The 27,566-nt window shown below is 34.1% G+C and overlaps 1 protein-coding gene across 1 annotated transcript in view; it reads left to right on the forward strand.

Annotated features, from left to right (window-relative positions):
- LOC145246066 (uncharacterized) overlaps positions 1–27,566 on the forward strand; it is a gene marked incomplete in the record, with an annotated part of 58,591 nt that overhangs the window by 11,182 nt on the left and 19,843 nt on the right. Inside the window, 4 exon segments of the mRNA XM_080107910.1 lie at positions 11,975–12,087; positions 15,437–15,583; positions 17,896–18,078; positions 22,217–23,795. Of these exon segments, the coding sequence (XP_079964036.1) occupies positions 11,981–12,087; positions 15,437–15,583; positions 17,896–18,078; positions 22,217–23,795 (2,016 nt within the window).

Below are 27,566 nucleotides of genomic sequence, written 5' to 3' on the forward strand. Positions count from 1 at the left end.
ATCTCCTCCCCCAAACTGTTATAAATTATGCATTGTCGATTGTAACTGCGTACATCAATGGAATACGATGTACAGCTCTGCTGGATGCATGCCGTCGCTAGTTTGCAAGACGTATTGTAAGAAATGGACAAGGAAAGTGACGTCTGTGCTCACAGCAGACGGAAATGCACTTAATTGCTGTGGAATAGAAGTGGTGCAAGATGCAAGATAACATTGGTGCAAAGCTAAGCATTAACATAGAAGTTTTAGTTGTGGATGGAAACTTGGATTTGATTTGGTGCTTGGTCTGGGCATAGTCAAGCGGCTGGGAGGAGTAGCTGTGTCTTGTATCGGTGAGATAATGTTTCCATTATTCAGCAACCAAATTTACTGCCATCATCATTACCAAGTCCAATTTCACTGCAGAGTATGAAAAGAACATTCGGAAGTGGTCCGCATTTTGGAAATGATGACCAAACTCCAATTATGTTGAAAAATAGATTTGCAGAATATCTAGCCCCGACACAAACTCATGAGGAATATGATCATGAATTATAAATGTGGATCGATAACGGCTGGCTACTGCCATATCCTGAAGACAAACTTGGTCCTCCAAAGAGTCTAATCCTCCTCATGGCTGTTGTGCAGGAAAACGAACAGAAAGTTTGATCTATTATGGATTATCGTGAGCTAAATGAGTACATGGACGTGTGAATGAGTGTGTTCTGCAACCTGTGTCAAGGAACACTTGGAGGAGTTTGGTCTGGCAAGCACAACCCCAGATCAGCTAGGACTAGGATAAAGCATGTTTTGAAAAAAGGGGTCTCTAATAAGTTTGGCATATGTTCCTACCTCTGTCCTATCACCACAATATTGCATCCCTGTCTCTGTTTTATAAATACGATCTTTTGAAAATCCGTTGCCTCTGTCGAAAGTTTTAGGCAGACATACATACATACATACATACATACATTAAAACAGACAGGTGAAATTTATATTTTAGATTATATTTGATATAGGATTTTAAACAATGAAACCAAAATGCATTCTAATGGATTTCATTTTCTAATTAAATTATTTTGTTTTGCATTGTTGATTTCGATAAATATTCGATTCACCTTTGAATTTCGGTCACAAAGTAAAACACATGTCAACCGTTTATTATTCTTTAAAATCTGAGAATATTTGATGTGTCGGTTACAAAGTAATTTCTGGTTTGAATGAAAGTTTAAAAAGTCACATATTTTGATTCATCTGTGTTGAAAAATGTGAAATTCGCACACGCTCCTGTTGTGTAAGAAACTTCAGATTTTTTTTCATTTTGTAAGAAAGCAAAATTAAGAACAACACTTAGCAAATACAGTAATCTGAAAGGTAAGGGATTTTTTTTTTTTTTTAGTTTAATAGTGAATGTTTTTCGATATAATGAAAATTAAAGTTTGGTTTTTGATGTTTGATAAAAAGGAAAGGATTTGTTTTGATTTTTCTGTAAATATTAAATGTTTTTATTTTTTATCTTTACATTATTCTATTGTCCACAAAATGATTTAAAATCCTGGTTATAGTTCCCCCTCCTCTATCTATCTATGTGGGTGTGTATGTGTAATATACACACACACACACACACACACACACACACACACTCACACAGGGTGAGTCACGGGAAACTGTAAGTGGAGGCTAACTTTAGAAAGCGGCTTCAAATTTGTGCTCGTGAAAATGGCCATCATTTATCGGACATAATTTTTTACTTTTCAATATTCCATAATGGCTTAGTTAAGTAAATGTGTCTATGTAAATTATAAAATTTTTCTTGAAATATTCGCAGAGTTTTGTTTTCCTTAAAAACCTCCATTTCCTGTAACTAACCCTGTGTGTGTGTGTGTGTATATGTGTATATATATATATATATATATATATATATATATACACACACTAAAATATTGGTAAATTTTTACGACATGCCCCAGCATAGTATAAACATCCCTAACCATCCCATGTTAAGAACGGCTTTCGAGGTTGGGCGTGTTTATTCCAAAAACCATTCTTAACATTGGGGGGGGGGTAAGGTGTTTATACTATGCTGGGGCACGTCGTAAAAATTAACCAGAATAATTTTATACCTACACTATTTCATGCTTACGCAATCATCAGTGTAGGAAGTGATAATTACACACCCTACCTCACCTAATAAGGCATATTACCACTTCTGAAGTTAAACAATATGGAGTCTGGTAAGTACCAGATGGATGACCATTTGAAACAAAAATGAAATTAAAAATACTCCCTGGCAACACCAGATTCATACAGCTAGTTATAAATATTTGTTTACAAATTTTATGTTACTATTTTATACCTGCTTCTTTGATTGTGTACTGGAGTACATCAATTTCCATCTTTACCTTGCTAGTATGAAGGAAATTTGTCAAATTTTGTGGAAACAAAATGTGCTACTTCGCATAAAAGAGTAAGTAACTATGATAAATGTATTGTTTTTATTGACAAAAACATTAGAAATTATTATTATTTTTTTTTTTTTTTTTTCGGCAACAAGAATTCACTTTGTACCAATGCCAAATGCCTTTTTGTAGATAAACCTTTATCCTGCCAACTATAGAATTTACTTTGCAGTTTAATTTTTATTTTATTTTATTTTTTTTATATAATATTATAAGCTTATCATAGCTTATAGACTTACATAAATAATTTTTGCAGTTTATATGAAAACAATATGCATTAACTATTGAAATTAAGTAAGTTTTAGTGCGAATATGTGATAAAAATCGAATTCGGAATAAAATTATAACTTCTACACTATTGTGTGAGTGCACAGTGAACGAGACATTAAAAAAAAAAAAATGATTAAGTCCATCATTTGCTTCCCCCCCCCATTTAGCCCCAAAAGTCCCCAAAGCCTTAAACTATTTAAATTTCAGTTCAGCACCATGTAAAACCGGTAAATAGACATGCACAAAAAATTTGGGACAAATATGGTAAGATGGTCCCAAAAATGAAGTGTTTTTATTAGCCCCAGAAGAGCCCCTGGGGCATACCCAAAAGTTATCATGAAGTATAGACAAACAAAATTATATAGAAATCAGTTAGTTACAACTTTTCAGAAAGTTTTATGAAAATCCAAGGTATCAATTTTTTTTTTAATTTTTTTATTTTATTTTTTTTTAAGCACAAAAATGTCAATTTTAGCCATTTTAAGCTGAAAGGCACCCCTAATGGATGGGGGGGGGCAACTGGAGTCTTCCCGAAAAATCCATTCTGTTACTTATTCACTCATATCATGTTTAATCTTTTTGCAAAATTTCCAAAAAATTCCAAGACATAGTTATTGAGAAAAGTGCGGACAGACAAACGGACGAACAGACAAGGGTCCACCCTCCTTTTGTCGGGGGGGGGGGGACCAAAAATGTTAACATTTTTTTATGTTAAAGTGTATAAAACATGTATCCAGTTAAAACAAAATCCTTAAAATTTACAAGAGATTCAAACTCATTCTAAAGACTACTGCCTTAGTAACGTGTACTCTGACTACTCCTTTTTTGTCAACCAATCACATGTTTGACGATCATGACATAATCATGTCGACACATCGATTCTTGTTAGATCATCAAAGTTAAGTAATGTAGAGTTCAACCAGTACCAGATGAGTAACTATTCGGAGATGCTAAACGCTGTATGTGATTTTCCCATGACCAGGATCTACATGCAGATGGAGAGCGCTTTGATTTTCCTGTAAACTTCCTCCTTCAGAGGAAGCCAGTATAATCTTTCCAGGATTAATACCTCAAAAGGTATTAATGGTTCTTTTAAAAAAGAAAATCATGTTTCTATTTGTGTACAAACGGGAAAAATAAAAAAATAAAAAGTTTAAATTTTGTAATAGTATGTTGATAAAATGTTAGTTTTATTAAATGCTACGACCATCCCCAATTCATTTGCCAAAGTAAAATTTTAGTCTTTAGAAGGCTGTGTGTTGAGACTGAAAACAGTTATTGGTCCCCCGCCCCCAACAAAGAAGGGGTTTACTCCCGTTCGTCTGTTTGTTTATTTGCACTTTTCTCAATGAGATTGGATTTTTAAAAATTTTGCACAAGCATTAGTCATGGTGAAAGTAAATTTTTCACTCGGCTTGTTGATAATAAATTTTTGTGATTATTTATCAAAAATTCATTTCAATTATTGATAATTTTTAATCACGTATTTGGTTTGTTTTAGTTTTTCTAACATAGCTTCCTAGCTATTTAAAAAAACAAAAAAAAAAATGAATAAAATCAATTTTGGTGAATACGATATTAATTCTGCTAGTATTTACCTTACTTTCGCAGAGAGATGTGACACAAGGTCAGAAGGTGGAAATTAAAAACCAGCACAAAAAAGAACATGCACTAAAGCCCACAAAAAATACCTGAGCATCAATGTCTGCGTTCCTAGTCAGAGCATCTCCAGTGATTAGCAATAAACTAGCCCTTCTCAAAATGCAAGAAGGTAAAGCTGAGAGGGTGGACCTCCCAGAACTGCAACTGTAGCCCCTGTAACACCAGGATGAAATTTGTGTTAAGGCGTCTCTCGAAGTAGACCATGAAGTTTTAGGACCCACTGGTGAAGACCAAAGATGGCTTCTTCAAGTGAAGCATATTTGATAAAGTATTCATTAAGAGATGCACCTTGAATTTTGAGATCATATCAATTATTGAGCAAAATGTTTTTTTTTTCTTCTCCATAGCACCCTATCGCTTGAAATTCAAAGTTTATTTCTGTTACAGATATATATATATATATATATATTATATATATATATATATAAGTGAGTAGCAAAAGTATTTGATACATTGTTTTTTTTGTTGTTTTTTTCGTGTTTCTCCAAAAAAATATCAAGTTAATTTGAATGAAATTCGCACTCAATCTTTGACCAGATATTATCTATTTAAAAATATAACGAAAATGAAGATATACTTAGTTGACAAATATTTATTAACAAAAAATCAAATTACTCACATGCAAAATTATTTAACGCATTGTCAAATTGCTTTCTTTAGCAGTCATTTCATCTTGCTACAATATTTCAACCAATCAGAAGGTACCGCAGGATTCCGGCTCCTTACAGATCACTTGATAATAGCTCTCAGACACTGCGCAGGTTGCCTCTTTCATTACTGTTTTAAAATGGTTAAAACAAAGGAAATCATAGCAAGGCATAAAGATAGAAAGGGGTACAGGAAAATAGCTTCAGAACTAAATTTGGACTATCGTGAGAAAGAAAACAATGGGTGGCAATACTAAAAATCTTCTAAGAAGTGGTCGGCCACATAAATTAAATGATGTTACTGCTCACAACGTAAAGAAAGAACTATTTCTGACTCCTTCAGAAGGATTTGCAGGAAGAAAGTATTGAAGTAAGCTAGGACACGATCAAAAGATCATTGAATCGTACAGGCCTGTATTCGAGATCACCGAGAAAGACTCCATTGTTGAGTCCTAGACACGTGAAAGATCGTTTGAAATTTGTTTATAAATCTGACTTCTTAAAGTTATTTGGTCAGATGAAACAATAATTGAGCTTTTCAGAAGAAACGTGCGCACCTGTGCATGGATGAAAACGGGCAGAGAATTTAAGCCATCTAATATTATTCACACAATAAAATTTGGAGGTGGAAGTGTGATGATCTGGAGCTGTTTTTCTGCAAATGGAGTTGGAGGAATGGAAATCATAGAAGGAAAAATGAATGTAGCAAAATACACAAAGATTTTGTCAACACGTCTGTTTAAGATTGCCGCAGATTTAGGATTATGCCATGATTTCATCTTTCAGCAAGACAATGATCCTAAGCAGAAGGCTAAAATAACTATGAAATAGTTTAAGGATAAACTGAGCTTCAATCTATGGTCCCCCCTCGCCAAACTTTCACAAGAAACACTCGTCTAGCTGTAAACACTATCAATAATTTCCCCCACTCTTTATCTGTGCCTAAACCTAAACGTAGATTCCATGAACAAAGCTTCTTTCTTAGAACTGCACGCCTGTGGAATTGTCTTCCGTTTTCCTGCTTTCCGGCTGACTACAATATGGTTGTGTTCAAGTCTAAAGTAAATAAGTTCTTGATGAGCCGTTCCATATAAGTTATCAAATTTACCAAATTTTCATTACTAATGATTACTATATTGACCAATCTCTACTGTACACTCTTTAACCCTTATCCTTGAGTGGCCTCTTGGCCTTGATAATGTGGTGATGCCTATGTAAAAAAAAAAAAAAAATAAAAATAAAAAAAATAATGGGATTAGTGTTCTACAGTGGCCTAGCCAGTCACCCGACCTAAATCCCATCGAAAATCTGTGGAAAACTTAAGTTAAGGGTCCATGCAAGAGATCAAAAGAATATCAAAGAGTTAAAGAAAGTTTGCAAAGAAAAATGGCTGAAACTAATAGTAAGTGCTTGTAAGAAACTAGTGGGAAGTTATGGAAAGCTTTTGAAGACTGTAAGGCAGAACAGACGAAATACAACTAAATATTAATGCGTTAAATAATTTTGCATATGAGTAATTTGATTTTTTTTTTTTGTTAATAAATATTTGTCAACCAAGTATATCTTCCTTTTCATTATATTTTTAGATAATATCTGTTCAAAGATTGAGTGCATTTTGTTGAAATTGATATTTTTTTGAGAAATACAAACAAAAAACAAAAAAACAAGCACCAAATACTTTCGCTACTCCCTGTATATATGCGCACACACACACTCATCTTACATGCAGTAAGATGCTAGCCATTAAAAAGATTGGTCAGCGTTTGTACAAAAAAAAATCACAAAACTTTTCTATAAACCGCCTAGACAATAGCATGGTCCTAATATTGCAAAAGTACCAAACTGAATTTCTATTTATATTTATATATATATATATATATAAAAGGCACTTTATCTATGTGTCTGTGAGTTTGTTTCCTATAGACAGCTGGGCTGATTTTTAAGTTTCACACAAATATACTTTGTCTGAGTGTTTATAGATAGGCTTAATATTGGAAGGCCTTAGATAAGTATCTGTAATCAATAAACGAAAAAATCCAATTAAAGAAGGAATAATCCAATTTTGACACCTTTATACATCACAAGTGCATTTAAGAAGTTTTATCACCGCACAAGCAAAAGGGTCCAGCTTATAAAATCAACAGTAGGTTCTTTGATAACACAGGGGAGCGTTTGAAATGAATGCTTCTGTTTAGAGCACAACTGAATTTGCATTTTAAACTTCAATTCAAGTTATATAAAAAATTTATTAAACAGATTCTCTACAGTGCAATGTAGATTACAATGTGCTGTGGACTAAGTCACTCCAGGGGGAACATGTGAAGCTTCCTCCTGATGCACCATGCTGGTCCCTGACTAGAAAAATCGATCTGGTTGAAAAATGATCGATTTCAAGGATTTCGATGACAATAAAAATATTGGAAGTGTGGAACATTTGTTGAGCATCATTTAATCCCAGACAATGTCAGTTCTCCCTGCTAGCCAAAAATAGCACCAATTCTATTGCATATTTATAATGTATTGAATTCTCTGTTGCTTTTTTCTTTTTTTTTTTTTTTTTTACACAGGCATCACCACATTATCAAGGCTAAGAGGCCATTCAAGGATAAGGGTTGAAGAGTGTACAGTAGAAATTGGACAATATAGTAATCATTAGTAATGAAAATTTGGTAAATTTGATAACTTCTATGGAACGGCTCATCAAGAACTTGTTTACGTTAGACTTGAACACAACCATATTGTAGTCAGCCAGAAAGCAGGAAAACGGAAGACAATTCCACAGGCGTGCAGTTCTAAGAAAGAAGCTTTGTTCATGGAATCTATGTTTAGGTTTAGGCACAGACAAAGAGTGGGGGGAATTATTGATAGTGTTTTCAGCTAGACGAGTGTTTCTTGTGAAAGTTTGGTGAGGGGGGACCATAGACTGAAGCTCAGTCGAACACTTTCCATGAAAATAACGATACATCAGAGATACATCAGAGACAAACTCGCAACATCTCTTCTGTGAGATAGAGGTTGCAGGGAAGAGAAAAGGACATCTCTCACGAGGCCATGAAGTCTATTTTGAACTCTATCAAGGTAGGATAAGTCCTTTCTAGCAGCTCCTGGCCAGATGTGGCAACAGTACTCCATCCTTGAACGTACCTGGCTCTTATAGAGATAGAGAATTGCATCAGCAGTGAGATATCTACCGGATCGATAAAAAGATCCCACCATTTTTCCAACGGCCTTGGCAACAGATTTGATGTACGTGTTCCATTTAAGATCAGGAGTAATGATCAAGCCCAGAAGCTTGTCAAAACTTAAGGCCTCCTGAAGACGAGAGCCATTCATTTCAATTGATGCCAGATGTGGATCAGAATGTTGATGATGTAAAGAGAGAAGCTTGGTTTTAGATGCATTAAAAGTAACCAGCCACTCCTTTCCCCATTGTACTACGTGCTCAAGATCAGAGGAGAGAGAATCGGAGAGAACTTGGTCGTTTGCTGTCTTAGATGTGCTACCATAGATGGTAGTGTCATCAGCAGAAATGTCTACAAATGATGTAAGGATGTGATTTGGAAGATCATTAATGTAGATCAGGAAAAGAGTTGGGCCCAAGATGAACCCCTGAGGGACACCAGCATTGCTGCCAACTAATATTGTCCGAATTGTAAGCACAATAAATTGAGTTTTTCATGTGTGTGTTGCAGCTATCATTGTTGTCAATCAATAGATGAGATTGCAATTGATTTTAAGCAAAACATTAAAACTAGCCAATAATACTACCACTAATGGATTGTGGTTATTGATAATTCTTTCATCATCTTTGATAATTTTATTTTATTTATTTATTTTTTTTAATGATAGATCAACTTAAATATGTTTAATCTTAAAAGGTTATGCTCCGAGTCATTAATCCCAACTCCCAGAGAGAAAAAAGGTTTGGTGCTTATTTAGAATTACACTTAATTAAAAGAACAGAAAATACAGAAAAAGCTTTATGATGCACATACTCATCATGGAATGAAGATGTCATATTCCAAAAATCATGTAAACTAATCGAGTAGATTTTTTATTTATTTATTTTTTTTTTTAAATGATTTTCAATGACTTTTAAAAGTAAATTGTAGCAATAACAAGGCTGATTTTGATCTTGGTAGTTTGAATTGAGTTGTCTGTCCTTGAATTTCAACATGTTCTTAAAAATCATGGCAGCTCCTAATCTTGCGTGTCATGAAATTTGATTTTCTTAGTAAAAAAAACAAAAAACAAAAAAAAAACTACTTGATCAATTTACATGATTTTTGGAGTATGATATGTTTATTTTATGATGGGTACACCCATCATAAAATGTGGGCAAAATAGTGATGAACAGCCAGTTCCGGGACTAGCGTTAACACCATAGATCTGTGGACCTGAGCTAGGTTCAACGTCAGCTTTGATGGTGTGTAATCACATTTTCAGCTGGCCTCCCAGGCATCTTTGCCAGCCTTGGAATGCTTCTAGAACTATTGCTTCATTGATAAACTCTCTTGGGTACACAATATGGCTGAACCAACAAAGTTTCCTCTTTAGAAGAAATCAAATCGAACCCAATACAAGATCATACCTTTGTATTGGGTTTGATTTGTGATTTTGAGATGAAATTATGCCAGCGGACTTGCAGAATTTTAAGCTTTTTTTATATATATATATATATATATCCTATATGCTATATAAATTTTGAATTGTGCTTAATGTCCACTCGGCAATTGCCAATGCTAGAGCACATGGTCAGAACAAGAATTTGAAGAAAAACCATGTCACGTGCAGTAAGTTGGTTTAGGGGTGCAGTTATGGTTGCACAGAAACTACAAAGGACAATGTAATAAATTTTGAATGTAAACATTTAGGTGACAGATGCTGAAAAATTCCTGATTATTTACTAAAGAACATCCAGAAAACGTATTTTGCAAAGTGCTTGAAAGCTTTCTGCTTACCTTTCTTTGGATTATTCAAGCAACTAATCTTGGTACTGTTTTCTGGACACTGAAGGTTCAATCTTCAGTGCAGGCGATACGCAAAATACAATTGCAAATTATCTATGACTTTTACTCGGTCATGGCTGATGGAACAAGACCATACTACTCTTGTGGATTAAATAAAGGTTCTGTTCAAAATTCTGTGCAGATTCCAGAGTTCAAGAAGATACACCTGAAGAAGGTTAGCGGTTACAATGACTGAAATGTTACTAAAATAGTACTCAAGATGAAAACAATAATACAAATTGTCAGTCTTTGTCTTAAAAAAATTTGAAAATATAAGAAGAAAAAAAATTCAAATTTAAATTGAAAAATATCAAGATAAAAAAATGATTGAAAAAAGTAACTTAATTTGAAGTAAACTGGAGTTTCTATTACTGATTTGTAGATTTATAAAAAGAAAAAATTTTGTTTCATAAAAATCTGCAAGTTAAAAAAAAAAAAAAAAAAATGAATGCATTATCACGAGTTGAAATTGAAGAGAATCTACATTATATTTCTCTTAGCTGTCCATCGATCTATTCCATTTTTTTCTAGGAAACTACTGGGCTGGTTTAGCTGAAATTTTGTATTTTATGATAATGTGCAGTAAGTATTATGGTATTCATTTGTTGCACAGTTAGGGATTAATACGGATTAGTATTTAATGTAAAAATGTGTACAAATTACCACTATATTCAATCATCAATCTATATATATGTGAAAGTCTGTGTGTCTGTCTGTGTACATTTCCCTACACAATAACTTTGTCAATTTTCAGTCTACAGACTCGAAATTTGATATAGAGGGTATTGAGATTTGGGAAAAGGTGTGTAATCCGTTTTCGGCCAGAAATTTGGCTATTAAGGGGTCAAAGTTCAACGAGAACTCTACCAAACTCTTCCAACAATTTTGGGTATAAACACTTGGAATTTTAGATATAGATTCCTTGGAGATAGATCTAACTTAATAACTTGATTTGAGCCCAAAACAATAAATGTTAAGGTGTCATAATAGGGGTCAAAGTTTTAAAAAAATTTGACCTCTGCGGTCGCTACCAAATTACGCAGACAATTTCTGGTCTAAACATTTGAAATTTTACATAAAGGTATTCAGAGATAGGGCAAGTTTTTTAATCGGTTTGGGTCGAAAATTTGAGCTACCAATATATAAATGTATGTTTGCATGTCTGCCTAAAACTTTCAACAGAGGCGACGGATTTTCACTGGATGAGTATCGTTTTGAAGCTCGACCCATCAGACAACAAATACCGAAAAATTGGCTAAAAACATGAATTCCTTCACCCTCAACTAGGCAATTTTCTACAGGGAGGGGTCGCTTTTTTCGCTGATATTTTCGAAAGTCATCCCCTATTTTCGATTGTCTAGCCTTAATTTAAACCTATGTCACTTCCAGTTTGTCAGTGGTCGTAACAGCGAAGACGTCACGTTTTTTTCATGCTCTTTTCCTCCGTGGTACGGGTTCGAGCCTGCCTTCCTACTACCCCCTTTTCTTTTTTTTTCTTTTTTATTTTTATTTTTATTTTTTTATTTATTTTTTTTTTTTTGCTCAACACACACCTCCAAACACCCGGGCAACACCAGGCACCCTAGCTAGTTTAGCATAGAGCATACATTCTAAGTTAATGGGTTAAAACTTTTACCCTTTTTTAACACGCTAAAAAGTCTAATTTTATTCTATTGACCAATTTCACACACTAAACTGACTGCTTTTTTATAGCTAATAAAAACATTTTTATTTTTAACGATAAAAAAAAAAATAGGTATTTTGGTCTTCATTTTGCTTTCTTTTCTCAGTTTATGACTTATTTTTTTATTTTATTTTTTTTTTTACAATCGGCATTATATTCTTATATAACAGGTTTTTCCTGAGAAAAAAAAAAAAATCTGTTCCAACTATTATTAGCTTTTTAAATTTTCTTTTTCTTTTATTTTTCTTTTATTTTTCTTTCCAGTTTTGGATGGCTGAGTATCTTTTCGGCCAATACCGCAGTGCTGATGACATTAAATTTGTGAACCTGGTGAGCCGGGAGCTCACCAGATATGCTGACCAAGTTACCGCGGACAGGTTCGGTTTGTAGACTTCCATTCTCCCATGACTATACCAGACAGTAATAATAAATCAACCCTCATATGTTTGGCTTACGATTATGAAGATTTCTTAGTGATTGTGTAGATTGTTGATCTTTTAAATCAACACATTTCAACATTACTTATGCCATGTTGAAATTAGTATAAACTAGCGAGACCTGTGGAAATTCCACAGAGGACTCATATGTAATGTATTGATGTTGGACTTCTGTAAATGTTCAGTGTAAATGGAGACACTCTGATATTATTGTAGCATCTTTTTTATTAAAACTGCAGAAGTATTTATCTAAGCTAGTACAAACACTCGGCATAGCCGGGTTGTAAAGATGTTTAAATGGTATTTTAATTCTTGCAGATTTTGTATGTATTATTATAGAGTTAATGTTCTATCGATATATATATATTTTTTTTTATATTGCCAGTTCAAAAATAAAAAACATCTATATGATATGGATTCATCAGCTTGAATCGAAACTGAAATAAACATATATATATATATATTAAACTGTATGTGCAAACAATAAAAATTCTATATTTGAAAATTAACCTTTCAAATCATAAAATTAAAATACCTAAATTATATATTTAACTTGAGTTCCTTCGGCCATAACAAAAACTTATGAAGAATTCTTGATTAAAATTATTTATGACAAGAAATGGAAGTACATAACAATTAAACGACCTGGATGTAAGCATGATACAGAAAATAACACACGCACACGCTATCGTATTAATATATAGATTCTAGAAACTGTGGAAAATGATCCAGTTGAAAATATGTTAGATGTGTTTTTAACAAAATAAAAAAATCATCCACAATAACGTTCTGATATCTGATTAAAAAAGTTGGACCATTAATTTGTCAAGGGTTATCTCCCTTGTTTGTCATACTGAATTGGCTGCACAACTCTTCCATATTAAAACATACAATAAAACTCAGTAATTTGATTAATTCCTTTTTTATTTGTAATTATTTTTCTGCCAAATTATTTTTGATAATTTTTTAAAATTTATACTAATTTCGACATGTAAGTATATAATAATGTTTTCACCTGAAATGCGTTGGTTTAAAAGATTATCAATGTACACAAGTGCCACTTTCTCTTCTTTCTAAGCAGCGCATGTACCTATTTACTATGCCTCCCCACGGGACAGAGTTAGACACCAGGGTCGTTTTTTAACGTGGAGAAAAGGTACAAAAATAAAAATTGTCTCAGTCGTGAAGGATTTCTCCTCCACCGAAAGAGAACAAGAAATAGAAGTGCAGAAGAAAAACCCAGGAAGTGAATTACATAAAAATCGAACACTATGGTACAAGGAAGTTTGGATTTGTTGAAGTGTTATATTTTAGATACTAATGAAGATAATTACAAGGATGAAAATTCTTCATGTTTTTGTAACTCTGCGGGGGTGGGGGGTGGGTGGGTGAGGAAGAAAACAGACCCCCCCCCTTTTTTTTTCTTACTTTGCTTTAAAAAAGTGGATTTCAATTTAAATCGCAGAATGTGAGTTCTGTTTTTTGGCTTAAATCGGCTTTTTTAAAGAAAAGTTAGTGCAAGTCTATAGTTCAACCTAATTTTAAAAAGTAGAGGGAGAAAAATCTTTGATATACAGACTTGTTATGGAATGAAAATGTCATATTCCAAAAATTACGTAAATTGATCAGAGATTTTTTTTTTATATAGAAAATATTTTTTACGATATTTCATAATTTTTATTTATTTTTTTTTTTTAAATAGTACATCATAGCCATTACAAGGCTAATTTTGATCTTGGTAGTTAGAATTGAGTTGTTTCTATTTATTAAACATGACGGTGTCTTGCTTCTTCATAAAATTTGATTTTCTTGGTTAAAAAATAAGATTGATCAGTTTACATAATTTTTGGAATATGACATTTTCATTTCATGACAGGTACATACATTATGAAGACTATTTAAAAAAATTTTTTTTTTTTTTTTAATTAAGTTGAACTCTGGCTTTGCACTGAAAAGTCTGATTTGTGCAAAATCATTTGCTTTTCTGTAGCTATTTAGCTGGAACTTATTTCTCTTTTCTTTTGCTTTATCTATTTTTTCTCTTTTCCTCTTCCTCGTCTTGCTTTGCCATAACAGCTCTGAAAGTGTTCATTTTTCCATGCTTCAAACATTTCATGAAGAGAGTAAGAGAGGTAGAAGACATTTGTTCTCTCTCGCTTTTTGACATTGTCTCTCGCTTTTTGACATTGTCTCTCGCTTTTTGACATTGTCTCTCGCTTTTTGACATTGTCTCTCGCTTTTTGACATTGTCTCTCGCTTTTTGACATTGTCTCTCGCTTTTTGACATAGTCTCTTGCTTTTTGACATTGTCTCTCGCTTTTTGACATTGTCTTTTGCTTTTTTGACACGGTTGAACTGTGACACATATGGATCAAGATTGCACTCCATTTGATGTTGAAACTACCTTCTGCTACCTGCGTGACATGTATACTGGTGGTGATTGCGGAGGTGTTATCGCTGCTCATTATGTTGCTTGGAGGAAAGTTCAGGAAGTTACTGCCAATCCTTACATCTAGGTACATTTCTTTCAGGATTTGGGGCAATGTCTTTTTGGCCCGTGTTCACTCTGTCATCTTGCACGATAGTAAGATATGAATCTGAAATGCTTCTGATCTGCAATGGCTTCAGCGTAATAACCGTGCCACAATCGGGTGAATGTGCAGCTGCAAACGAGAGGACCAAATCTCTGCAAGCGTCAGAAGATTATTGTTAGGATTTTTGATGTGTTATACACTTTGCGTCTCTGGTGGTTTGACAATGTACAGTGTCTTGCATCAACTCCATCATATGCTGGGATACCTCCGACACTAAGTGTTTTAGATCAAGAAACACAAAAAGTGATTGGCTTCATGCAACATAACTAAGGATTGGACTGCATGGAGAGCAGGCGTCAGACATTGCTTGCCATTGCCAACTTGTAGCAACATCTTAAATACCAAAACTGGATTATGATGATGACAATGGATTTGTAATGTGAACTTTAAAGACAGACTTAGATCTGGGAAGATTAAATCTGGACAATATATAGATATACACAGAACAGGAGACTTTGATGGTATGGTCATGTTGGAAGAATGGATAATTGTCCTTGGTTTATAAGATGGAGACAGTATTACTTGCTTTGGCATATTTTTTCTGAACTCATTGAACATCTACAGTGTGGTAGCCATTCCTTATGAATCCATCCAGTGACGGGTATTCCAACTAGTATATTTTCCAAGAATCTCAATATTTCCAGACTTCTACTTCTTTTTTTCTCCGATGTCTAATCGCTTTTTTCTTCTTCTAGTGTCTTGCTCTTCCCACCACTTGACAGTTATCACCGCCTATTGATCCACAAAACGGTAGAGGCCGACTTTAAACACTTACATAGCTTCTCCGTTGGTTCTGAAAAACGACGTAGGACGGCCATCTGTCTCCAAGATACAATGCTTCAGTACGTATCATACCTAAATGTACTTTTTTATTCTTTATTTATCTAAAAAAAAAAAAAAAAAAAATCTTGCTACATTTTTAAATTTTTGAGATAAAGATTGATTATTCATATTATTTGGATTATTCGGACTACTGTTCTCACATATGATTTAATTGGAATTCATTATTGAGATGAGTATTATTTATTAATTTATTGCGGATTATTATTCTCATCTTTTTTTTAGTTGTTTCATAACGTTTTTTTGGCCAACTATTCCTCTTACCTTCATCAGGTGGTAACCGCGACGGGATACGAACTCCGAATCTCCTAACTGCATTCTCAGCAATAACTGCCGTAGTTGTTGTTGTCTCACCACGTTTTTGGCCAAGTAAGCCTCTGGCTGGCGTTGGGTAGGATTGAAACCACTATCTTCAGACATTTCTCACCTGGAACCGTACTCACACACCTACATACATCTACTGTTTTATTCATATAGATGATGAATGATATTTGCTATCAGAACAGTAGCAGCAACTCCTTATGAAGTGAACGACCAACAGACAATATTGTTCATATTATTTGGATTCATCGGACTACTGTTCTCATCTTGAGTGTGATTTTCATAACGTTTTGGTCGATGTAACCTCCAACCTTCTTCAGGCATATGTTGTCAAACTCTGGAAATGTTATGAAAATCACACTTAAGATGAGAACAGTAGTCTGAATAATCCAAATAAGAAAAAGATGTTATGTTTGTCATTGGTAAGACTTGGTTAGCCTTTTGGCTAAGAGCAAAGTGTAATATCTGCTTTGATTCTACACATCAACTTTTCTGTTCTAGACTCGGCCAATTTCTTTTATCAATTTATTTTTAAAAGAATTTAATCTGAGTCCAGAGTACTCATTTTTGGGGAGTTGAATCTTAATGTGTGTTCGTCTTAAAGACAAACTTAGATCTGATGACCAAAGAGGAAGATGAAATCTAGAGTGTAGAGGGAGATGTGTGCAGAACAAAACTTTATTGGTACGGCCATGTTGAAACAGTGGATGAGATTGCTGGGGTTAGTAGATGTAGAACAGTTGAAGTAGCAGGATCAGTTCACAAGGGAAGGCTGAAAAAAACCCCAAAAACAGTGAGGAAATGATAAAAAATGGACTTAAGGGACACAGGGATAAATAAAGACCTGGCCAGAGGTAGTTAACTCTTAAACTCGTCCAAAGCATACAAACATGTAAAACAGATGTTAAGCTGAATATGATGATGATGATGATGATGATAATGACCCCCCATCGCATCCCCCCCCCACACACACACACACATTAAAAAACAATTTTTTTTTTATTTGTCTAATTCTGACCTCATAGAGAGGCAAGTAGATATAAGACCTGTTGTAGCATAAGGAAGGATGCCACATCGATACTGTTCCCCCTTCCCTCCTCTATGGAACATAAAACTAACCAAACTACATATTCTGGCCATTTGAATGCATATCAGTTGCCATAGTGACATAATAATATGGAGAAAGAAGCAATCTTAAAAGTTTGTGCCCACAATGATACTGAGTTAAACGGAGCTGAGAGAGAAAAGATAACAAAATGCCAACGTCTCATGTACAACATGAAAAGAAACTGAAATTTTAAATAAGACTTATTCTTTAAAGGAAATCAAAAAATGTGAATATAGCATACTGTTTGTCTTTTTTTTTTTTTTTTCAATTTTGTCCCTTACTTTTGAACGTTCCTATTTGGAAAATAAATTGTTATAATTTTTTTTCTATCTTTTGCAAATGATTGAAATTTTAGTATGTTATCATGGATGATAACGACTACCAGTTGTCAAAATTTCAGCTTTTCACAGTTATTTCTAACAAACATTAGGTTTTAAAATTTTGTCCCTTAGTTTTTTTTTTATCATAGTTTATGTAATTTATGTAAAAAAGAAAAGAAAGAAAAAAAGAAAAATCTGTTTTACACACTCAAATGTAATTTCTAATATACAATGTATCCTACTATCAACTCGTTTCTATTGGTAAGTTGGGTTGACATAATAGATATCTTTTCTTTTTTTTATTTTCTTATCAGTTTGTTCAAGCTGGGAATGGGGTATCCTACCAGATGCCAAACATTCACCCGCTAGTTTTGGACGCTACTGTATATATGTGCAAATAAACATTGCTCTTGAGTAAAGGGTTACATCTCTTTGAAGTTAAACAATATAAAAACGATTCTAAGATTTGTCAATATTGGATGAAAGTGTTCCTTGTTTTTGATTCCGTAGGACTTGCCGCTGACCATTTTGCTAATTTAACTTGAAATTTTTGTTGTTATTACAGTAATGGTATTAGTCAAATGAACTCCAGTTCAGGTGGTCGACCTTGTCGTGGCCGTGGTCGTGGCAAGTGGTTAGAGTATCAGAATTCACCACCAACTTTTCCTTCTCCTCCTTCCCAAATAATAAAGGATGAGGATACAAGAAGCAATCATGATATCTCACCTGCATCACTTCAAGGCTCAAGGTAAGTGATTGGGTCTTGTCCAGAATATATATATATATATATATATATATATAAAAACAGATGTATGTGCCACAGACGATTTCTGATTGGTTAATCCAATAATCACATCTCCTAAAAAACTATGGTTCCTACGCTCTTACCTTTACCATAAAATATTATGGCTTTATTTATTGTCCATCTTGGAAGGGTTTAATTTTTTCATAACTTGTTATTTACAAATTAAAAAAATACGAAACTTATATACGAAACTAAACTACACGAAATCAAACGCTCCTACAAACTTATTAGTACTACTAGCAAGCACATGCGCACACACACACGTTCACTACCGTCACGTTGTTATGGCAACCAAACCCGCTGACTTACATAAACAGTAAACACACACAGTAAATGTGATTTTCTTCATTTTCTCATTTCACTCGTGGTCTTAAATTCATTTCGGGTTTGTATTACTGTATACATAGATTCGAATAAGTTGCCAAAAAACAAATATATAACAAATAAATGTTATCAAAGGCAAAATAAGTTACTTTTCTACCAAACTGGATATATTTTTCGTGTTTTTATTCAATGTAACATATTTATTCAGCTCAAAAAACGGGTTTGTATTACTGTACACATAGATTCGAAAAAGTTGTCAAAAACCAAATATATAGCAAATACATGTTATCAAAGGCAAGATAAGTTACTTTTCTACCAAACTGGATATATTTTTCGTGTTTTTATTCAATGTAACATGTTTATTCAGCTCGAAAACCATACGGTGTTTACCGATGTATTGGAAAATTCAAGATGGCGCCTCACTCCCTCTTTAACACGGTAAGTATGGGAAAAGGTGTTATAAATAAAAAAAACTATACAAAATACTATTAAAAACCCGCCGAATATATGTCACGGTAACATATATTGAGCGAGTTTTTAACAGTATTTTATTCAGTTTTTTATTTATAACACCTTTTCCCAAACTTACCGTGTTAAAGAGGGACTCAGATGCCATCTTGAATTTTCCAATACATTGGTAAACACTATGTTTTTCGAGCTGAATAAACATGTTACATTGAATAAAAATACGAAAAATTATATCCAGTTTGGTAGAAAAGTAACTTATCTTGCCTTTGATAACATTTATTTGTTATATATTTGTTTTTTTGCAACTTTTTCGAATCTATGTGTACAGTAATACAAACCCATTAAAAATATTGTTTTTGATTTTGAAAAAATATTGTGGTTCATTTTGATTAAAAAATATTCATTTTGATTTAAAAAAAATCATTTTGATTATTCAAATTGTTTAATTTTAATATTTGTTTATTGTCTTAACTCATATCAAATGTTTTGCTTGTGTTCTGCTTCAAATATTCATATTTCTACATGCATAATTTTCATTTAATTATATTAAATAAACTTAAAGTTTACTACAAATCAAATCGTGTTCCTTCACTTTTTAAAATGTAATTTATAAGTAATTAAAGAACGCATTCTAATCTTAAACATCTATAATACAACAAAATATTCAATTGCTTATAATACTTAAACAAACAACTTGTGTTTTATTAATATACGAAAGTATAGATTTATGTGTAAACTTTAAGTATTTACTTCAAAAGTGCTCAATACGTAGGTAGAGCTAGTTGGTAATTTATAAAATATATATGGCGATTAAGCTACACTGAATATTTGGCGTTTCATCCACTCTAGGATTCGTCAGGCTTATGCTCGAATTCTGTGGTTGTTTCTTGTTTTTATATGGTCCTCTTCTGTTGAGGATTTTAGTTAGCCAATCAGCTTTCTAGTATCCACCGCGCCCCTTCCTATCAGCCAATGGGCATGCATTTTATCGAACAAAGGATCTGTTTTAGAACTAGGTTAGTAGTTTAAGGCAGACCTTCTTTTTTTTTTATATATAAATATACATATATGTGTGATCGTTTATGTATATTCATGTTTATTTAATTTATTTATTTGTTTATTTTCTATTGTTTTTGTTAGTTTTAAAGCTATTTTGTATCGCTATCCTAGAGTAAGTTTTATTTTGTGAACACAGTTATTTGCTATTTCTCTTCTACAGTTTAATAGATTTTGGGGTTCTTTAAAGTACAGGATAGCAAATTTTTCATAAAGGCATAATTTACATGGGTCATCTACCACGTGTAGGCATTTATAAATTACTATATATATATATATATATATATAATAAAGAAAAATCTGTATGATGTATGTATCAATGACTAAATGAAAAGATCCTGTTAAAAAATTAACATAAATTGATCAAGTTGGCATCATTTTTATAAAAACAAGTGAAGCATGCATGGTCCCCCATCAGTGCATAGTGAATGAGACATAAAAAAAATGACTAAGTTCAGCATTCCCCCCCCCCCCCATATAGCCCCAAAAGCTTAAAAAATCCGGGTGAAAATGAACAAATGGTGCAATTTTAGGCCTTAAAATATGTAAGTTTGAGATCTGCACCATGCAAAAAAAGAAATGACTAAGTCCATCATTTGCCCCCCCTCCCTCCATTTAGCTCCAAAAGCCTCCAAAGCCTTAACATATTTAAATTTGAGTTCAGCACCATGCAAAACTGCTAAATAGACATACACAGAAAATTTGGGACAAATATGGTAAAATAGTCCCAAAAATGGAGTGTTTTTATTAGCCCTAAAAGAGCCCCTGGGGCACACCCAAGAGTTATCGCGAAGTATAGACAAACAAAATTATACGAAAGGCACACCTAGGGGGCAACCAGAGTTTTCCTGGAAAATCCGTTCTGTACTTATTTACTCGTATCATGTTTAATGTAAGATGATCCAGGAAGTTATCTATCTATCTATAAAAGTGAAATTGTGTGTGTGTGTACACATTTCCCTACCAAACTACCCTGTTAATTTTCAGTCGACAGACTCGAGATTTGATATAAGGGGTATTGAGATTTGGAAAGATCTTTTTAATTGGTTTTCGGCCAGAAATTTGGCTGTTAACCATTTGACCTTTGAAAATTTTACTTCTCTTTTATTTTCAGCTTTATTATTACTACTATTATTATAATTATAATCTTCTTTACTATTATCTTTCGTACTATTATAATTACCCTACTATTATTTGATATATTTTTACCACTCTCATAAGTAGTAATGGTTTTCTTACTCCCCCACTTTGACATCAATATGTATACTTAACCTTTTGCATCAAGTTAAACGCACTCATAGTCATTGCCACCCTAATCTCCAACCGCCCCCTTATGATCATACTCCCTATATCATAACAGTAGAAAGTTATATATATTGCCGCATATTACCTTTACCCCCCCCCTGTCCAAATTATTAGAAACAAATTTATAGCCCCGCGATTTACCGTTTAGGTGGCACCAATCAAAATTACCCACTCCATAGAAAATAGACACTCCACAAACCGTTAAAATAAATAAATTACCATGCAGCAACAAAACACCCTCTATTTAGCCATAATGCATATACCCCTGAATCTCAATACAATGTTAAAGACCATATATAATCTTATATATCATACTATATATAAGCTTCCCCTTATTTAGAATTCAATAAAGCCTCCCCCAACATTATATAATTCCTCTTAATCTCTTTCATCCCTAATGAACCTTACGCTAGATGCCGCATCTTCCCCATGCTACCTAGCACCTTCTCTACTCTTCTGATGAGAAGTGTTAGGCTTCAAAATGCCTTGCCATAAAGAGTCCCTTCTATCCCCCAAATTTTTCCTGTATTCCATTATTAAATAAATGATCCATTCTATTTCTAATATATAGTTTTGTCTTCATTTCATACTCTTGTTGTTCTACTGTATAAGCTCCAATAATTATTCTTGAGCTTGACATTATCCGGATAAGTCTCCTTTGTGGAATTGAACTTTCTCTTTTCCTTTTAAATTAAGTTATATATATATATATATATATATATATATATATATATATATAATGCCCATAAAGTTATGAACAGTGCATAGGGCTTGAGCAAAGCCAGGCTGAACTGCTAGTTTAAAGAAAAAGATTAGAGATGCAAAGAATGTTTCCAAGCTCTATATTTTGGGGGTGGAGTGTGGGGGGGGATATTTTTTTTCATAGCATTTCTTCATTTTTCACGTTTCCATATGTTTTTCTTTTCAGGGGTAAAGCAAGGAAACCTGAACAGCAGATTTACATCCCACGGCCACGTCGTATGCAGCAGCATCATCAATCGCAATATCCCTTAGATAACGATGACTATGGATCCTCATATTCTATGGGGAACAACACCGATGAAAGAGGACTGACTCCAACAAGTCCCGACGACTTCTATCCCACTCTGTTTAGCACCAATCCTAACAACAACAATGTCAATACCCCTCAGATGACAGGTCGGAAAAGCACACCTCGAGGCACTTGCACAGCCAGGAGAACTCGACGTGAGGTTGAGATTTATATCCCTCGAGCCAAACGATTGATGCAGCATGGTGGGCCAACTATGGATGGTTTGGGTGAGGTTGGTGGATTAACTAACTGCCGTGAACATGCATCGCCTCTGGATCGATTATCTGGAGAATACTCCGCCAATTGGACTGTAGGGGGTTGTCAAGATGTTAATATGGAGGTGGACAGGCAAGGAGGGAAGCCTGGGCTACAAGGTTTAAACGTCAGAATTTCTCGACAACCTACAACCCACAGGTCACCTGATGGTGGTCGTAGAGGCAGGCGGTCGAAACAGTGGGAATATCAATCTCAGTCTTCTTCGGATGATTCTGGAAGCTCCGAACGGAAAGTGACTCTAGCACCTCCATCGCAGATGGAAGAAAGAAACCGCAGTAGGCCTTGTGGCCGCAAGAATCTAAATGCTCCCCAATCAACCCTAAGTGCAGATAACCAATGGTCATATACTTCTGACATCGCTAATAAAGGCATATATAATATACAGCGGTCTCCTGGTGAGGCCGGTACTCTTCGATGTATAAATGAAAGACAGTCGAATGAATCCATAGCGAGAGGTGCAAGTCAGAAACCTACACTTGTCAACGAATTAAACAAAGTCTGTGATAAGACGACTATTGCCAATAGCAACCCAACGACAAGGCAACAGCGTCGTTCCCCCCTGAGCAGCTCTGACACAACCAAGGTTCTTCCTGGGGCAGGTAATGCCAAATCTAAGTCGAGCTCACCCGACCGACCAGCAGGATCCAAAGACAGCAAACGGAGCATCTCGTCTACTCCCTCAGAGGCTACACCTTCACCTGCATCCCTTGAATTAGACAGTCGGCAAACTCCAGCTGACCAACAGTGTGCTGCCATTCCAGTGGACATTCCAAGAGAAGAGGAGGCTGATCGCTCCAACAGTCTGTCTTCTAAATCAGCGGTAGACACTTTGGCCAGCTGTAAACGTGCTCAAAATGCTGAATGCAACGACGAGGCAGTTAACGCTGCAGCCAGCAAGGACAGTGATGACACCTGCTTGGTAAAGAATTCATTAAACAGATCTAAAGAAACCTTAAGCAATAAAGATGCAGATTCGTCTACTGATACAGCTATCAATAATGATGTTAGTTCATTGTTGAAATCGGCTAAGAAATCCCCTTCTCTGCAGGAGCAAACTCCTCCATCTCTGAATGGTTCTCAGGCTCCGTGTGCTGTAGAAGGAGAGGATGAAGGTGAAGACTCTTGGGATGCTTTGTATGATGATAATGGAGACTGCTTGGATCCAACAGTCATGGAAGAGGTGAGTGTTTGCTAGCTAGAATATATAATAATACTAGACTTTTTTTTTTTAGCTTGTTAAAAACAGGCAAAAGTTATCGCCCTTGATTTAGAAAGAGTGCTTTATGCCAAATTAATGGTTGAATATGGGTAAATTTGTGCTCATTTTTTGCATTAAATACTAATCCCTATTAATCCATAACTGTACATTAAACAGATACCATAATAGTTGGTTCGCTACACCTTAAAACAAAGGTCCATACAAATTTTTAGCTAGATCTGCCCAGTAGTTCCAAAGAAAAAGTGGAATATGTAAACAAAGAGAAATATAATATAAATGTTTAGAGCTTAAATATTATTTGCTATTGGCGAGACCCATGAAAATTCCACGGTGCTTTCTACATCAATCTGTATAATTTACTGTTAATACTAATAATAATGTTCATTTTTAAATATCTATCCAAGTTAATACTATTAGAAAAAAAAAACACAAAAAAACTCTTTCTGTAAAAAAAAAAAAAAAAAAATTATTCTTAGCTCTAAATATTTTAAAAAGTAATCAGATTTAATTTTTTTTTTCTTTTTAAATGTATTTATTTTAATATTGTATAAGTTGATGGAACAACATAATTTGATTTGGAACAATGAATTTTTAAATAGGTAAAATAGGTAAAGTTTAAGTTTTTTACCTCGGCAGTATCAGCTTAATCATCTATCTACATCTTTACTGCTCTAATGAGCCCATCTTTTAAAAAAAAAGAAAGCTTTTTATTCTGTTTACATTATGTACAAACGTGAAATTCTTTGGTACATTGTTGTTGGCAACTATCCATCTCGGGAGTCGATGATGTAGCAGGAGAGTTACATAGCCTGGGCAAGGTGATATGGAAGGATAGATGTAACCTGTGCAGCAGTCACACCCTCTCTCCCCAAAGCCAGCGGATCCAAGAAAAAAACCCAGTAAAGCTTAGCTCTAACTGCATTGCAGGAGTTGCTATTGATGACATTATAAGGACTCTGTCTCTGGATTTTCTTTTGGAGTTTACTCTCCTAAGCCTTTTCTCCAATGGGGTAATTCCACAAGGCAGTGGAGGTTTTGAATCAGTCGCCTTCTCTTAGGTGAGCTACTATCAAAAGTTGATGAGCTCCACCTGCCCAAAGTAACTGGCTTTAAAGCGTCAGTGGACCACCTTTACCCTTTCTCCCAGTTAATATAAAAAGTTTTGCCGGGTTTAGTAGCTGAGCCACACGAGAAGGCCAGGAGCTGGACTTGGTTATCAGAGGCTAGTTGAAACGCACATGATGAGGGCATTTTTTTAGGGAGAGGGAGCTTATTCCCATTACCATACTCGGTTGTGACAACCTTTGAAACCAATTATTATATAGATACTACACTACCCGTGACCCGTTGGGTCAGTATGTTATATTAACTATGGAATTAATGTATGAGCGTGACAATTGTGACGTAAAGAAAATAGTTTTTTGTGACATAACAGAAACATTTCTATGAAAGTATATTAAAATGAAAAAAGAATATAGATAGATTTCTATGAGTCGTTCTGTTTATAATTGTTTATTTTTGAAGAAGAAAAAAAACTTACGGGCATTGAATTATAAGTGATTTGCTATACTTATAGGTAAATGTACACTGAACAGATAACATAATACTTAAAGTTAAATTCAAATTTTGATATCTTTTAATTTAAATGCAAAAAAAAAAAATTTATTGTCGCATTGATTATTTATTTGTAATGCAAATTAAAAAAAACATTTTTGGGGTTATTTATGTTGATAGTGTAGAAAAAAAATGTATGAATGTTTTTTTGAAGAAAGGGGCATTAAAAATGGAGAATAAATTAAAAAAAAAAAAAAAAAAAAAAAAAAAAAAAGGAAGGCGGTGGGTAAATCTCCGTTGTAAAATGCTCTTATGGTTGTCAACGGGTTAAAGTAGATTTATTTGTAAGAAAATTGCGTTAAAATAACTTAGACGTAACACAGAAATGAACGATGTAAAAAAACAAAAACATGCAGAAATTACTAACAATTGTTTATTTGGATAATTTAAACGCGAAAAAAAAAGACAATTGGGATGCTGAAAGCATACACAGTAAAACATTTTTTATTGTCGCGTTGATTCTTTGTTTATATACGCATACGCAACCGGAAGTCGTAAACCGGATGTTGAGTTATCACACCCGTTATAAGGTCATTTGAGTTTTATAATTATATAGATAGATAGATATCATAGACATCAAACAATAAATATGGTTTCAACAAATGTTTGCCTCCAGATTATTCACTCTTTTTTAATCTCTTTTTTTTTTTTTTTAATTGTATTCTTTATTTTTTATATATATTTATTTTTATATATATATATATATTATATTTTTATATATATTTATTTTTTATATATATATATATATATATATTTTTTTTTTTTTAATTTTTTATTTATTTATTAGAAAAAAATTTTTTTTAATCATGTTCACCCCTAACAAGATATATCACCACTTGGACTATGCTTAGGAAAGATTAACAAGATGTTGGTTTACGTAACATTTAAACTTCTGCGTATCAGTACAGTCAGGGAAGCAGATAGCAGGAAAGGAATTCCAAAGTCTAGCTGTTTGAGGGGAAAAGCCATTAGAGTAAAAAGCTTTTTGACATTTAGGGACCTCAACAGTGATTTTGTTGCTAATCGAGTTTGTCGAGGATATGTACGTTGAGGGGGCACAAGTGCAACGAGTTCATTAGAGCACATTCCATTAAAGTACTTGTAAAACAGGCGTAGGGATGCAACATTGCGGTGATGCTACAGGAGTTGGCGCTTACATTGACATAGTGGGACCTATTAGATTGAAGGCTTTTTTTTTTTTTTTTAACATTATCCAAGAGGGAGAGACTAGGGGTAGATGCACCAGCCCAGATGGTCCTGGATATGACCTTAAACTATATCCAGTGGTGAGGCCCCAGCTTGCGGGCTTTGGGGAGTGTGGAGCCACCCTTTAATTACCATTGCTCTCAGGTCCACTCTGACCCAGAGTGGTAGTACCTGTTAGGATCCCAAATATGGGTTAAATAGAAACTGATTTGAAAACAACAAATATATTCTATTAAAAAATTTTTCTTCAAAATCTTTGGATTCGGCATTAAATAACCCGAAAAAGGGTTGATATGCCGTAAAACAAAAACAACCAACCAACCAGCCCAGATGTGGCAACAATGCTCCATGCATGGCCTTGTAGAGGTACAGGATACTCTCAGGTGTGAGTAGTCGTCTAGCACGATAGAGGGAACCCACATCCTTTGCAGTAGCCTTCGCAATGTCCTCAATATATTTGTTACATTTCATATTGCCCGTGAATGTTAAGCCGAGGATATACAGGATTTACTCCTAAACTAATTATAAATTTTGAAACTGCTAGGTATAAAAGCTCCAAATGTGGGCTATATTTAGTTTAATGCAAAGTTGATAAAAAGGGAATGAAAGTGCTTTGTGAAAATTCAGATATCTTTTGATTTTTTTTTTTTTTTTTGCGTAATCTTAATCATCATTATATATCTGAAGATTCTATTGCTAGCATTGGTTTCCCCAATATTTTTCTAGTCAGAATTCTTTCTAGAAAGACACGGGGGATTACAGGGAGGGACCATGTGAAGGTTGCGAACATCTTAAGTGATTTTTGTAGAACAAACTGGATTCGAACCTGTGACACCTAGGTTGTCAGTGCGTATCATTAACCACTAGACAATCATCACCTGCCATTTTAACAGTAGGTATTAGACATCAATG

The sequence above is a fragment of the Euprymna scolopes genome, chromosome 23 (genome assembly GCF_053919585.1).
Source record: "Euprymna scolopes isolate OS-2025 chromosome 23, ASM5391958v1, whole genome shotgun sequence".
NCBI classification, from domain to species: Eukaryota; Metazoa; Mollusca; class Cephalopoda; order Sepiida; family Sepiolidae; genus Euprymna; species Euprymna scolopes.